Source organism: Trematosphaeria pertusa (assembly GCF_010094035.1).
Source record: "Trematosphaeria pertusa strain CBS 122368 unplaced genomic scaffold BU26scaffold_3, whole genome shotgun sequence".
Classification (NCBI taxonomy): Eukaryota; Fungi; Ascomycota; class Dothideomycetes; order Pleosporales; family Trematosphaeriaceae; genus Trematosphaeria; species Trematosphaeria pertusa.
In genome coordinates this window covers 1,047,599-1,060,097 of record NW_022987214.1, presented here as the reverse complement: position 1 = coordinate 1,060,097, position 12,499 = coordinate 1,047,599, and the positions used below count along the sequence as shown (strand labels likewise).

At 52.7% G+C, this 12,499-nt stretch overlaps 6 protein-coding genes across 6 annotated transcripts; 3 read left to right on the top strand and 3 right to left on the bottom strand.

Annotated features, from left to right (window-relative positions):
• Positions 1–246: 246 nt before the first annotated feature.
• Positions 247–408, top strand: BU26DRAFT_420058 (uncharacterized protein; the record flags this gene model as incomplete). The annotated part of the gene is made up of 1 exon (XM_033823342.1): positions 247–408. The coding sequence occupies one exon, from the start codon at positions 247–249 to the stop codon at positions 406–408; it is 162 nt and encodes a 53-aa protein (XP_033688119.1).
• Positions 409–4,977: 4,569 nt separating this feature from the next.
• On the top strand, positions 4,978–5,551 carry BU26DRAFT_515487 (uncharacterized protein). The gene is made up of 3 exons (XM_033828078.1): positions 4,978–5,133; positions 5,180–5,291; positions 5,350–5,551. The coding sequence occupies exons 1-2, from the start codon at positions 5,059–5,061 to the stop codon at positions 5,276–5,278; spliced, it is 174 nt and encodes a 57-aa protein (XP_033688118.1). The 5' UTR covers positions 4,978–5,058; the 3' UTR covers positions 5,279–5,291; positions 5,350–5,551.
• Positions 5,552–5,905: 354 nt separating this feature from the next.
• On the top strand, positions 5,906–6,971 carry BU26DRAFT_449620 (uncharacterized protein; the record flags this gene model as incomplete). The annotated part of the gene is made up of 3 exons (XM_033824718.1): positions 5,906–6,040; positions 6,147–6,388; positions 6,516–6,971. The coding sequence occupies 3 exons, from the start codon at positions 5,906–5,908 to the stop codon at positions 6,676–6,678; spliced, it is 540 nt and encodes a 179-aa protein (XP_033688117.1). The 3' UTR covers positions 6,679–6,971.
• A 481-nt stretch (positions 6,972–7,452) lies between these two features.
• On the bottom strand, positions 7,453–8,244 carry BU26DRAFT_515485 (uncharacterized protein). The gene is made up of 3 exons (XM_033828077.1): positions 8,144–8,244; positions 7,970–8,086; positions 7,453–7,900 (listed from the first exon to the last, which is right to left on the bottom strand). The coding sequence occupies exons 1-3, from the start codon at positions 8,152–8,154 to the stop codon at positions 7,660–7,662; spliced, it is 369 nt and encodes a 122-aa protein (XP_033688116.1). The 5' UTR covers positions 8,155–8,244; the 3' UTR covers positions 7,453–7,659.
• A 57-nt stretch (positions 8,245–8,301) lies between these two features.
• BU26DRAFT_215113 (uncharacterized protein) lies at positions 8,302–8,810 on the bottom strand. The gene has a single exon (XM_033820698.1). It carries the CDS (start codon positions 8,717–8,719, stop codon positions 8,450–8,452), a length of 270 nt encoding a protein of 89 aa, XP_033688115.1. The 5' UTR covers positions 8,720–8,810; the 3' UTR covers positions 8,302–8,449.
• Positions 8,811–10,059: 1,249 nt separating this feature from the next.
• BU26DRAFT_419583 (uncharacterized protein) lies at positions 10,060–11,013 on the bottom strand (the record flags this gene model as incomplete). The annotated part of the gene is made up of 1 exon (XM_033823310.1): positions 10,060–11,013. One exon carries the CDS (start codon positions 11,011–11,013, stop codon positions 10,060–10,062), a length of 954 nt encoding a protein of 317 aa, XP_033688114.1.
• Positions 11,014–12,499: the final 1,486 nt, after the last annotated feature.

Here is a 12,499-nt window from a genome sequence, read left to right as displayed (position 1 = left end):
TCTGCATCGCTTGTCATGCATATCGCCGTTATTCCTGCCCGAAGCCATGCTTCGTCACTTTTTCACTGTTTCGAACTCTCGTCTTCTCTCCTTCCTCCTTTTCGTCGCTCTCAAGCCAGCATCTTCCACGCGTTCCTGCAGCTTGCTTCTAGACCCGGGCTCCAATTTCGGTTACAGATATTTCTCATCGTTTTACCGTTCGGAGAAGATCAGTCGCTAATTTTGGGCTTCTGCAGATTTAAAGTCATGGACGACGAGCGCTTAAGCGATGAGCTAGCCGGTTGGGCATGCTTCCGCCTCGATCGCTTGCGGCCCGGCATTCGCATGCTACATCTCTACAACTCAATCGGCGTCGTCTCCAAGGGTGTGCTGCTGGTGCGCATCAAGAAGACGGTCAGTAAGACGTAGCGAGCGCTTGTCGTAGCGCCGGTCGCACACCTGAGAAAGGGGGCAATCCCTTCGTTTCCTACATCACTTAGGTCTGACCATGCGTGCATGGATTGCCTAGAATTCCGGCAAAGCATCTGTCGGATCATATCATGCTGATTTCCTCGGCTAGTTTTTTCCTTTCTCGGACACGAAGGCAGGTAGTCGACGCATAGTCAACGGTATTAGTTTGACACCGCCGACTGGTCGATTTGGACAAGGTCATCGGCAGACACGTGGGACGAGGTCGGATAGTGTGAATGTGCGTGTTGGAGAAGATGAGCATTAGGTCTTGAACACGAATGTGGGCTAGAGTCGGACTAGACTGGGTTGTTCCTTGAGAACATTCCTTATTCTGCTTTGCTGGACGGCGTCTGCAGTATGCATACGAGATATGATATCCTTTTCCTTCAAATTAGCCGTCTGCATGGCTGAGCGCCTGGAATGATGTGGCGTCCAGCGGACGGCAAGCTTGTTCTCGCAGAGTACTCTTCGTGATGAATGAGTGCAGAGAAGATTGATAAGTTACAGCACTGAGAGCTCCATAGACGCAAATGAACTATTCCCAATTAGGAAGAGGGGGATGAGAGACATTCTCCGGAACAGCCTGGGATGGATTCGGGGAGCCGTTCTTCGGCTCTCTGCAGAGTCTTAGGGGTGTCGTCAGTTACGCCTGTCAACGTGGCTGCGAAGTCTGTAGTGGTGGCCTTGTGTCTGCAGGAGCAAGTCCTGTACTCTCACGAGAGCGATCGTGAAGCCGCATATTCCAGTTTCTGTTGTGGGGCACGTGACGAAAGGCCTCGTGATATCGGAGCGTACGGTCTCTAGGCTGCAGTCGATCGATTTGTGGGGAACTAAGACCGAAAGGTGCCTGCGAGATAACGTGGTGTCGCATGTCTCCTTCCTGTTATGGTCATTCCAGCGCTATGGGGTACAAAATGGTCATGAAGTTGACATCATGAATAGCTAATCGGTGAGTGTAACGAGTGCTGGTCGAAAAGGCGGCCAGGACACGGCGTTTCGAGTCCAGTCGCACGCGCGGGTGAGTCGCTGGGGTATTGTGTTGCGCCAATGCTACCAGGTACCGCACGCCGGGGATGATGAATGAATGGGTCCACAGCTGTTTTCTCCTTCGTCATCGAAAATTAGCACAGAGTTGAAGGGCTGCAGAAGTAGAGGTACGGAGAGTTTGAGAGGAAGTGCAATTCTACCGGAGCAGCAATGCTAAAGGTAAATATATGACACACGGAGAGGTCTAAGGATCCTGTGATGTTCGCTTTTCCTCCAGGTTCTCATCGGCGGGTTTACGGAAGAATGAGGTATAGGCAAACGTCGTTCGCGGATGGATTTTTTTTAGTTCCAGATAGTGGCTTGAGTCGTTTCGTGGAATAGATATTCGCTTCGGGTTGTTCATGCACGGGCCGCAACTCATGCTTTCACGTGTAGAGACGTGGTGACCTCTAGCAAGGCGTTGTGCGCAGAGGAGTTGCTTGGTTCATGAACTCGCACAGCTTGACGCGGGGGTTAATGACTCGCGCCTGTCACAGAAGGTGAACACGGCGGGGTTAGTCAGATATGCCGTTCTGTGTCAGTGACGTAGACATAGAAGGTTGTGAAGGTCCCCAAGGGGTCGATGGTACGAAGAAAAAGTAGAGAAAGTACTGATCACTCTATCTTCTCTGAAGTAAACGCGCAAGGTGGTCAATGGCGGTGCAAAGTACTGTTGCATCTGCACGCTGGTATGAATGATGCAGGCCGTATCTCGCAGTGGCTCTCGGACCCTGGGTCTGTGACGTGGCCTGCGAAACGAAACGAATTAAGCAATTAGTGCTCAACTACCTGCACTGAATTCGGCACTGCGACTGTAATAGGAAACTCGAGTGGGTCCCTACTGATGGCAGGCGGGCGTCAATTCTACACCATGCGGGTCTGACTACGATGGAAACCCGGGGATCTGGAGGATCGCGAGGTTGTCGGCTGCGTGATGGGCGTAAATGGTAAGCGCCCGACCTATGGTTGGCTTGAAAGCATCGTTGTGGCGTGCAGAGAATGTAGATCTTGATTAGCAAGGCCGCGGCTCGCACGTAGAAGACTGTGGTGTAACCGTTGAAGCATATATTTGCACAATACTGGTGGAGGTACGTTCTGGGTTCGGTGGTGCAAGAGAGCATGCACAACACTCGATTGCACCCAGACGATAGTGTGCATGTCGCTTTGCTGTGTATACTCTGAGGGAACGATCCATTTCAAGCCATATCGGAAAGAATATTGACTTTTACAAAGTGTCGCGGGATCAGTAACGTTGCCAGCTGTTGGATTCGGGCGCTTGAGAAGCGCAGTGGCGAAGGAGTGTCGCCACCGCCGCTATCAGACGCTACAGTAATGGCAGGCGGTGAATGATTGGCGGAGGTAAAAGGGAGGAGGTTTGTCTGTTTGGATATGCTCGCCGAAATCGGCCATTCCACGGCTACGTGCTTTTGCCTACTGATTCCTGCGAGGGGCATGACGTGGGTAGCCGGCCGTTCACCCATGACTAAGGCTCTCGCGAGAGAACAGCTTTCACTGAATTAAACATATGAAACTAGCCGATTTCCAAGGACTCGGTTAAGTTCGTGTAGGGCGGATGGACTCGACGGGAAGCTGCGTCTCGAATCACACTTGTGGAAATTGTGGCGAGGCTCGAAGATGAGGCATTTCTTTAACCGAATGAGCTCGCATGGAAGGTTTGTGTACAGCGACGGTTCCATACGTATATTGGAGTTCCTGATGCGCACCGTTCCTCAGGGATGGCGTGCCGAGATATCAAGTAAAACCTTCCGGAGTTGGTGCCGTGTAGTTCTCTGCGCAGTGAGAAGGTGAGGCGGTGCTTTGATCCATTGTTCCTTGAGGTGAGCTGATGTCGGCAAGGGTGCTAAAGCTTCAAAAACATCATGCCCGGCCTTAGGATGATCGCCCGTCACGGCTTTCGGCCTATGTTCCCCGATTACGCATCCCTGGCTTACTGGTCTGGACCAAATGCCCACCGTTGCCGGGCCGCAGTCGGACCGAAAGGAAGTTCAAACTCAGCATCCGACAACAGGGATAGTTGATCCTTTCTGGACAGCAACTGGATGCGGATCTGAACTGCTGATAGCCGTGGAGGAGACACGCGTCCGCTCCTAACGGCGTGTATATGAGTCCACAGCCAAGATATGCAATAAACCGCCTGAAAGTCAGAGCTGGTGGGTGATTTAGGGTCCTCGTGCCGGTTGTTCTTAGTTGCCTTGATATGCAAACGCTCACATGATCGGACGGTATGGATACGCCGGTACTGCGCGGAAGCAGCGGTATATGATCGAATATTTTTGAACAAAGGGCCATTAATCTCCCAGTGTCCCGTTCGAGGAACGAGAGATCGGAGAACGGAGGTCTCATTCCTTACAAACACGAAGCATGATCCACGGTCTAACTCGGTGCCAAGTAGGGAGGTTGTAGTGCGGCGCAGTAATAGAGGACAAGGTACGCATGGTATGCTTGCCGGGAAGGACGGAAAGGCTGTAGCAGTGAGTCTCTCCTGAAAACCGATAACGCCCCACGCAGGTGCAGGCACAAAGCCGCAAAAGGATTCTAGGGTCTTCAGTATGCGGGGCTGTGTAGCAGTCGCCTCGAGTGACGGTAACACAGAGGTCGGGAGCCTGCGTTAGAATTAGCGGGAAACAGCATGCATGTTGAGATTGGCGGAAATAGTATTTGACTCTCAATATGAACCATGAAACTTACAAGATAGAGGTCTACCATGGATGGGTTGCTTTCGATATCAACATGCTCCAAGCTCGATTGGCGGTTATGCTCCGGATGGTCGTACCGGAAGCGTGGTGGCTGGCTTGGCACCGACTCTGGACGACGAAAATGTGAGCAATCGCTTTGCACGAAGTAACTGTTCCAGTAGCTCCGCAATTGAGATCAGCTGTGTTGAGACTAGCCCAGAATATGAGACCGTTGCGACTACTCAGGGTGTTGTCGGCGCACAAAGGCCATGCAGCTCATGCGGTGCGAGAGCAAGCTTCCACTCCGGCAGATCATTCGACGTGGCATGTTTAGACGGAGGAGTGTGTTCTGGGCAACTTGATACAAGTGACGTCCATGGGCGTTGCTGAACCTTGCATGTTGGGGACTGCTGTCATTGGAGACCCGCACGCTCTAATGATAGACAGGGAGGCGCTGTAAACTCTCATGTATCGCACTCGAGAGTTTAGATTCGATACGCAGGATTTCTCGGTCGCTTTCCGGGAAGTGTTGGGAGTGAGTAGCAAGCTCCGTACCACCGCTTTCACCGCATGGCCGAGAACCAGGGATGGCATGTACCACATCGCAGCTTCGTGGTCGTTGGACGGAACGCGACGCGTAACGTTAATGTAGACATGCTTGCTGAAGCAGGGCGTATGGGATGGTGTCTTGCGACGAGGATCCAGCGCCAAGGTCTGTGCTGACCACAAAGTGTGGCAGGAAGGGCGATAGGTATAAAAGGTTGCTGCTTTCTCAAGTCAGAGGAAGCATCAAGCGCTCGAACTTCCCATCCAACTTCATCCTCATAGTCCACATTTCTCGTACCTCTGCTCTGCCGCCATCGCGATCCACTCCAGCCTCAACATCATGTGCCAACAGACTCCCATTGACAAGATCGCGATCCCATTCATGAATGACATGGAGGGAATCACCACGATGCCGGTTGGTCTTCTTCTCGGGTGTCTCCGGCCTCTGTTGACATATTCAGGTTCCCGGCCGCCGCTGCCCTGCCTGCCTCGAAAGAGGCCAGACCGTATGGGTGATCCCTGGCAAGTGCTGCCCGCAGTGCGGCACTCCAGTCAACTAGTCCATCTTTTCCAGTAAGTCTAGCAGTCTTCGTCCACGCGAATGTCCACGGAAGGCTAATGTTAGTCAAAGGCGGCAACAGGCCTCCGGCTTCAACACTATTCGGTATCCAACAGCAACGATCATGACATTTCGGTTGATTGATATGTTCGGGATTTTGAGGTCAGGGGAATTTTGCTCGCATTTTCTGGAGTTCAATGTGGCGCGTCCACTGTGGCTGTTCGTGATGAGGCGGTGTTTGTTGAGTAGATGATCAAAAGCTTTCGCTCTTTGCCCACAGCTTGTTCCCCTGTGCTGTGCAGTGATGTTGTCTATGCGACCCTACGAGTCTGCTGGCTCTGGTCTTGAGGCACGCTTCCGAAATGCGAGGGGTCTCCATTGGAGAGAGTGGGGTGTAGCGAATGCGCTCGGATTCAAAGCAATAACCTTAGAATAGAACATGTCCCTGACGATGCTACGGTAGCTGATGGTGTTGACGTTGAGCCAAATCCCCAAGATGACTCGGGAGTGAGTATGCTTGCCAAGATGCGCTATGCCAGATTCGTCAAAGCGTCGTTAGCAACCTCCAAGCCCACCTGCAGCATCATTGCAAGCTCTCACGCCTCCAGCACTCCACACCCGACACATCATGCAGTCGCTTCGCAGGACAGCAGCGACTGCCGCCCGCAAGGGCCGGACTACCCTGCCCCGCCAGCCGCGCCGGTACGCTCACGACGAGCACGCCCACAACCGCAGCCATGAGTCCGTGAACGAATCTATGGGAGTACGACCCCTCTCCACAGCCATTGCTTCTCTCCGGTGCTTTCGGGAGCTCCCTTACCGACACCTCTACTCGTACTAGATGTATGCTGACGCAATCGGCCATATAGAAAGGCTTCTGGATCACCATTGGCGCCATCCCCGCATCGTGGGCCGTCTACTACATTTCTCGCTCTGACGATCCGAATGCTCCGAAGCTCTTCACCCGCCTCATCGACAAGTACACGGAAGCGCAGGACAAGCTGGCAGCGAGGAATGACCTGCACGTGCAGATGGTTGAACAGGCCGGCGGGGACAGGATCCTGTTCAGGAACTCGAAACCGCAGGAATACGTGCAGATGAAGTTTCCCGAGTACGTCCTCGCCCAATTACAACTCCCTAGGCTCGAAGAGAAAGGATTTGCACGCGAGGGTCCAATTGCGCCATGCTACTCTGATGACATGTTAGGCAGAAAATGGTCCGTTGGCTAATGTTACCAGGATCATGAACGTCGGGTCACCCTACAATGTCCCTGCCGGTAGCCAAGTCAGCATGGACAAAGTGATCGAGAAGTACAAGAGGGAAGCATACGAAGACAATGAGCGCAAGCTCGAAGCACTGCGCAGTGGCAAAATCAAGTCCGAGCCGCCATTCGAGCCGTGACGCCTGTACTTGCACGCTACCTGTATATATTCATCGAATAAGGTTTTTTTCCTTGTCTTTCCAATGTCCTGGGGTTTGAAGTGCTGCCCGTCTGCCGGATCGGCACGTCTTTTATCAGCGTACGTCCTGTCTCGCTATAGATGCTGCTTTAACTTCAATCTTCGAAACCTTACCTCCTAGTCAGCGCGCGATATTTCCCGTAGGAATTCCCGTAGGATCCCTTTTGGATTCTCCGCCATGAAGCCCCCGTCACCACTTGAACAGCCGAGCTCATCCACCAAGTTCGGCGGAACTCTACATAGAAGTGGCAGTGTTACATATGACTAAAATGCCTAACCTTTTCCTAAAAGCTCATATGCACACCAGACTAGTAGGTCTCGGCTCGCACTCGCACATGATGAAGAATCAGAATTGCAAGACAAGAGTACAGATTTTGTACTGGCGGAATCCTAGAATAGTTCGTCCAATGAGACCTATCCCTCCACTGCTAAGGAAAAGAAAAGGGCGGACTTCAGCCCTCAACACCCAAACAGTCTGGGACCGTTATCACGATATATTTCCGCACAGGCAAGAAGCTCGTCCCCTCCGATTTTGGCAAATTTGCGCACGGCATAGAGAGGTCGTCCGCCTGCTGCTCGCCGATACACGATATCCAGCTCTTCTGTATCCGATAGCACCGTACAGTCTCATCACTCGACGAGCACGCACTCAAGAAGCACCCTCTCTGGGATCATATGTTTGAAATAGTAATTAAGATTCAAGGTAATAAACGCAGCACACTCGGCGTATTATGTATGCCCTTTCTAATTCCTCCACAATCCAAGATGTCGCCCAATACGGTTACTAAAGGGAAAAAGGGCGGAGGCCAAGCCTCAACGCCCATCACACAATCTCGTCCATCACGCGTAGAAAGAAATACTACTTCGGCGATCACTCCCTTTGCCTTGCCTCGGCAGGACCATCTCCCTCCTCCATCCCGATCTAACCATTCATCTGCATGCTCCCCTTTCCGAACCCTTTAGCACCTAGCCCGTACTTTGCATACTCTTCTTGCCTCTTCTGCGCCTCCACCTCCTGCTTCTTCATGCTCTCGAACTCCTCTTCCGATCCCGCGAGGACCGCAGCGTCCTTGCTGGATGATCGGGAGTGGGAGGGGGAGAGCCTGTGTGCGGCTTTGGAGAGGGCGGCGCGCATACTGGATTTGGGTGGACTGGAGGACGCACTGTGTACTTCGCGTTAGTTCTAGAGTGCTTACAAGTAGCAGAGATAGAGGCGTGAGGTATATACTGACCTTGCTTTTGCTTTGCTTATTGAATCCATAGAATCTACTGAGGGTCGATGCTCGTACTGTGCTTGAGCTTCGATATCCGTGGCTTTGCTGTTGTCTTTGGAGCCTTGTGAAGCTGAACTGCTAAATGGACTGATTGGCTGACTGGAAACGGGATGGCGGGGTGAGATGACGAACTCTCCTGGCATCTTGATTGCGTGGCTGGAAGCTCTGGTGGGTAGAAGGGCGTATCTACTAGATCGGATATGGATGGCTCAGAGAGCAGCTCGGCTCGGAAGTACGGTTTGTTGCTTGAGAAGACGCTTTAATAGATCAGATGATGCTGGACTAGTTCCTCAGGATGGCTTTCCGAGATGGTATTTGTATCCACTACTCGAGTATCCGGTGAACCTGTTTGCGTGGGTCTCGTCGTGGCCTTGCTGCGGGGAGTTCTGATTGCGGAAGGTCAAGCTGGCGTTGAGGCGTCTTGTTGCGTAGTCTGAACTATCCCTCGATAATGTTGCGTATGTGTAGATGCTGCCTAGTGGTGGGGAAGAACGTTCTCGATGTCGATGATGGAACTGATAGGGCTGATTGAGTGAGGTGGTGATGCGGCCTCATCCTGCCTTGGGCCAGGCATCTTATATGTCCACGTAAGATCACCGGACGACCATCGATAAGCATAAACGAGCCTCTATGTGTAGACTGGGTCATGGGTAGCATCAGGGGTAGTGCAAGGCTGTACTGCGCATGGCTCATAGGTGCATGCGCCATAGCATTCCCGTACGCAGCACGAGGTAGCACTGCTTTTTCGTAAATCCGACAAACCTTTCGGCGACATAAGCAGATGCGGCAAGAAGATGAATCATAACCTCGCGTATTTGGCGGACTGTGTCGTCATGAAGACAATCCCAGTATGCTCGCGCTCCATTTCCCTTTTTAGCTGCGCTGCCTGGCATACCACTTCACGCGCAATGTCTGTGCCATCTCAACGCTCCGAGAGCTTGTTCATGCTTAGCAATAGCAATAGCAATAGCAAAATGCCCGTTGATCGCCCTGTCGGACTGATGCTTCAACCTCTCGGAGAGATTCGGCGCCTTTTACTCTTCTAGAAAGGGCGGCGTAGCCCTTGTCGTCAGACCACACTTGATGTCCTCCCCCGCGGCTATGATGCCGGGTCTCATTGGTCAATAGGAGCGGGATGCAAGACGACTATCGGTGAGGAGAAGAATCGCGGATGACTCCAAAGTCTTGGTATGCCGTTGTAGTGTAGGCTGAAGGATGTCTGACGCGGCGTTGCGGTTCGCGTGGGAATCAGGCATTTAGGGCTCGCCGGTACAAACAACCAAGAGTGCTCGTACGTACCAACTACACCTTCTATTGTTACGCACTAGCGAAGGCCTCTACACAGTAGTGTAGCTGTTACGCACGCCGTTATATCCGGAGAGTTCTACCGTGAGAGGGTAGCGGTACTAGCTGCCCTTTCTGTAGGCGTTCGGAGGAGTCATCGATGCCTCAGCCTCCTTCGAAATTTTTGCGACTCCAAAAGCGATGCGAATGTCGAAATACGACAGCTGTGTGTAGGTCGTGCAGCGTAATTGCAATTGGTGAGTCATGGGGGCGACGCAAATCCAGCTTTATGCGAGATATCCGATCTCGTGTCGGTGACTCAACCGACTCGGGGCTGCGAACCTGCATGGGTTGTTTCCGTTGCAGAAACTCTGGAAAACCCATCTCCGTGCAGGGTTAAAGAAAGGCAGAAGAAAATCTAAATTGAGGGCAGCGAGCTAGGGCTCCTTTTCCTGGCGTGCGTTAATGGGCGTTCTTTGTGGAGCCGGCAACGAAGTCGCTTGGAGTTTAGTCTTCTATCATGGTTGATGCATTATGTGGGCAAGCGGAGTAGTGACATAGTCAAATACGCCGGGTATGCCAATCCAAACTACCATTATCCTGACCGAAACCGACAAACATGCCGTCCCAACATCTGAAAATGCCCCGATAGCGCCTGGCCTCCGAAATGCTGGACGGTTTTCCAACGCCGATTCAGATATCGAACAGATCCCTTTCTATTCCGAGAATGATTCATGACGGTCGTGAGGTGAGCACATCGGTATTCAACTGCCCTGACGCTGCTGCTGTGCCATTACCCACATCATCTTGTCCCTCGTCTCCTTCAAAGCTTCCACAAGCTGTGCAGCTTCCTTCTCTTTTTCCGGTAGCGCAGCTCGCATTCGCTCGGCTTCCTCGATGAGAGCATCCATCTCCTTCCGATGCTCCCTCTTGTATGTGCCCATCATATCCACCATCTTGTCCTCGGTCCGCACCTTCCGTGCCGTTTCGTGCTGAAGCTGTTCGCTGATGATTGCCTGCCGTCTGATCTTGTCGGCGTCCTCGATCCGTTGGTTTCGCAGCTCTCTCAGTTCCTCATTAATCAGCTTCAACTTCTTCTCGAGGCTATCCATGATGCGCTTATAGCCTTCTCTCGCGGCATCCGCATTCGTTTCGGCGAGGTGTTTCTGTTCGTATGCTGCCGCAAGCTGGCGTTGAGTCTCCGATCGGGTGTCCCCCAGCATCTTTAACGCCTCATCTGCCCTCTGCTCAGCAATCTTCCTCCTCCTCACTTCCGTCTCTAACGCAGCCTTGAGCTCCTCGATTTTTCGATCTTTCCTATCAATCGCCCTCGCATTGGTGTCCGCAAGCACTTGTAGGTGCTGATGCTCAGCTCGAGAATCCTCCGCTTTTGAGCGTGCGGCTGACACGCGTTTTGCCTCTTCCTCCCTGGCAAGCTTCTCGAACTTGATCTCCCTCTTCAGTCTCTCATTCTCTGATGTGATCCTGTCGATATATTGTGACGTCTTGGAGTTGTGCGGCGGCGCGTGGGCGTTTGAGCGAGCCCAGGGTACGTTCGCAGGATTCGGGTCGGGAGCCATGACTGTAGAATCGATGGCCAGCGGACCGGCGGTGTTGCGAGGGGACGTATACGGGGGCATCGCCGTTCTGTCGATAGAGGCAGGAGGACTGCCGTTGGCGGTCTTGTTTCCTTTGAAGTCGGAGAGCAAGCCGTTCATGTCATCCTGGTCTTGCTGGTCTTCCGAGCCGAAATCGAGTTCGGGAAGTAGCGGAGCTGTGATTGTCCCTCGAGTGTCAGTGAAAGTCGTGCTGTTTCTCGCGGGGAAGGTGAAAAGTAGAAGGAGGCGTGGGAAAGTGCGGTGTAGACGTGGGCTGCGTTCATGCGTGACGGATAATAAGGATGGATGGTGATGCGCTGCGCCGGGATTTCCAATGTTTTGGACAGGGACGGTCTTACCAGACTTAGAGGCTGCAGGTGCCGGTGGCCGTGCGCCGGGCTTGTCCCGTTTGAGGTTGGACAGGGACAGCCCGCGCAACAGCCGAATCGGTGTATTGTCGCCCATCTGGTTCGGCGGTGAGCTGCGCTCGCCTTTGCGCTTCGGACACTTCATGGGATTACCTATATGTGTTACTAGTAACGGCGGGCATGTCGAGACGCTTGCGCTTGCAGAACAGCAGGAATTGTAAACAAATCAGCCCGGAAATGCGGTCCTGAGACAGAAGGTCACTGCGGTTCGACGTACCTCTCGGATATCGATAATTGAGCGTCTGCAGAGAATATGCTTAGAGTCTGTACGCGTTCGGTGACTAAAAAAACACTGTTAGTGCCCTGTATCTGGTAATGACGCCTGCAGTGCGCGAGTTGCGAAAGGATGGTGTCGCAGCTCAGTTTATGTGGTCGCCAAGACTTCGAATTACTCAGCCAATCATCCGAAGCGATCTAGATCACGTGATTCCTTTCGCTCGGTATACAGAAAACGCAGCCGGCGTAAACAAAGATTAGCGCGCGTCGCTAAATATACTCTCGCGAGCCTGAACCCCGGCATCCTTGCATGTGGGGTTTGGGATACCATGGCAACAGGCCCGCAGACGCGTTAGTGACGTCTACGCGTTCATCCCTCGCCGTCCACCAAGGAATGCATATTCCATCGCAACTGTGAAGATATCCATCAATATGCCGCCTGATCGCTCAAAGCAGGACCCATGTGCTCCTAAATTGGAAGTGGCGCAGCTGAAACCGAACGAACGGTTTCAGGTATGGGCCTCCCCATGGGTACTGCTGTACGCGTGAATGAAACGGATATGCACTACGTGTGCAAAGAAAGGGGCTAGGGGTGCATGTAGAGAAAGATGTCGGTTTCGAGATCTCGTGGTGGCATCAGCTGGAGTTGAGTGCCATCCTATGAAATCTTGGGAAGCAATAGAGGGGGCGGCGCATGAGAAGCCATTGGTGTTTCATGCTGATCCAAAGATCACGCAAACGCGCGGAGGAAACGTCAATTGAGGGTGGTGTGAATAAGATGTGATCTGATTAGAGTCCAGGATACAGGGAGCAGCAGTGGTACAACGCTCTGCCCTGTCTTGCCTCACAGCAGCGGCCTTCCGATCTTCGTGACACCCGTGCCTTTGGGGTGTTGGGATTCAACCCCAATGCAAGTCTGAGATACGGCGACCCTATTCTCTAATTTACCTTGGCGATATTCA

Excerpts from the sequence above, each read along its gene's own strand:
- BU26DRAFT_515487 (XM_033828078.1), top strand. The coding sequence starts at position 5,059 with ATGTGCCAACAGACTCCCATTGACAAGATCGCGATCCCATTCATGAAT. Across the intron at positions 5,134-5,179 it reads AGGGAATCACCACGATGCCG|GTTCCCGGCCGCCGCTGCCC; the intron begins GTTGGTCTTCTT and ends TGACATATTCAG.
- BU26DRAFT_515485 (XM_033828077.1), bottom strand. Across the intron at positions 7,901-7,969 it reads ATAAGCAAAGCAAAAGCAAG|TGCGTCCTCCAGTCCACCCA; the intron begins GTCAGTATATAC and ends CGAAGTACACAG.
- BU26DRAFT_215113 (XM_033820698.1), bottom strand. The coding sequence starts at position 8,719 with ATGGCGCATGCACCTATGAGCCATGCGCAGTACAGCCTTGCACTACCC.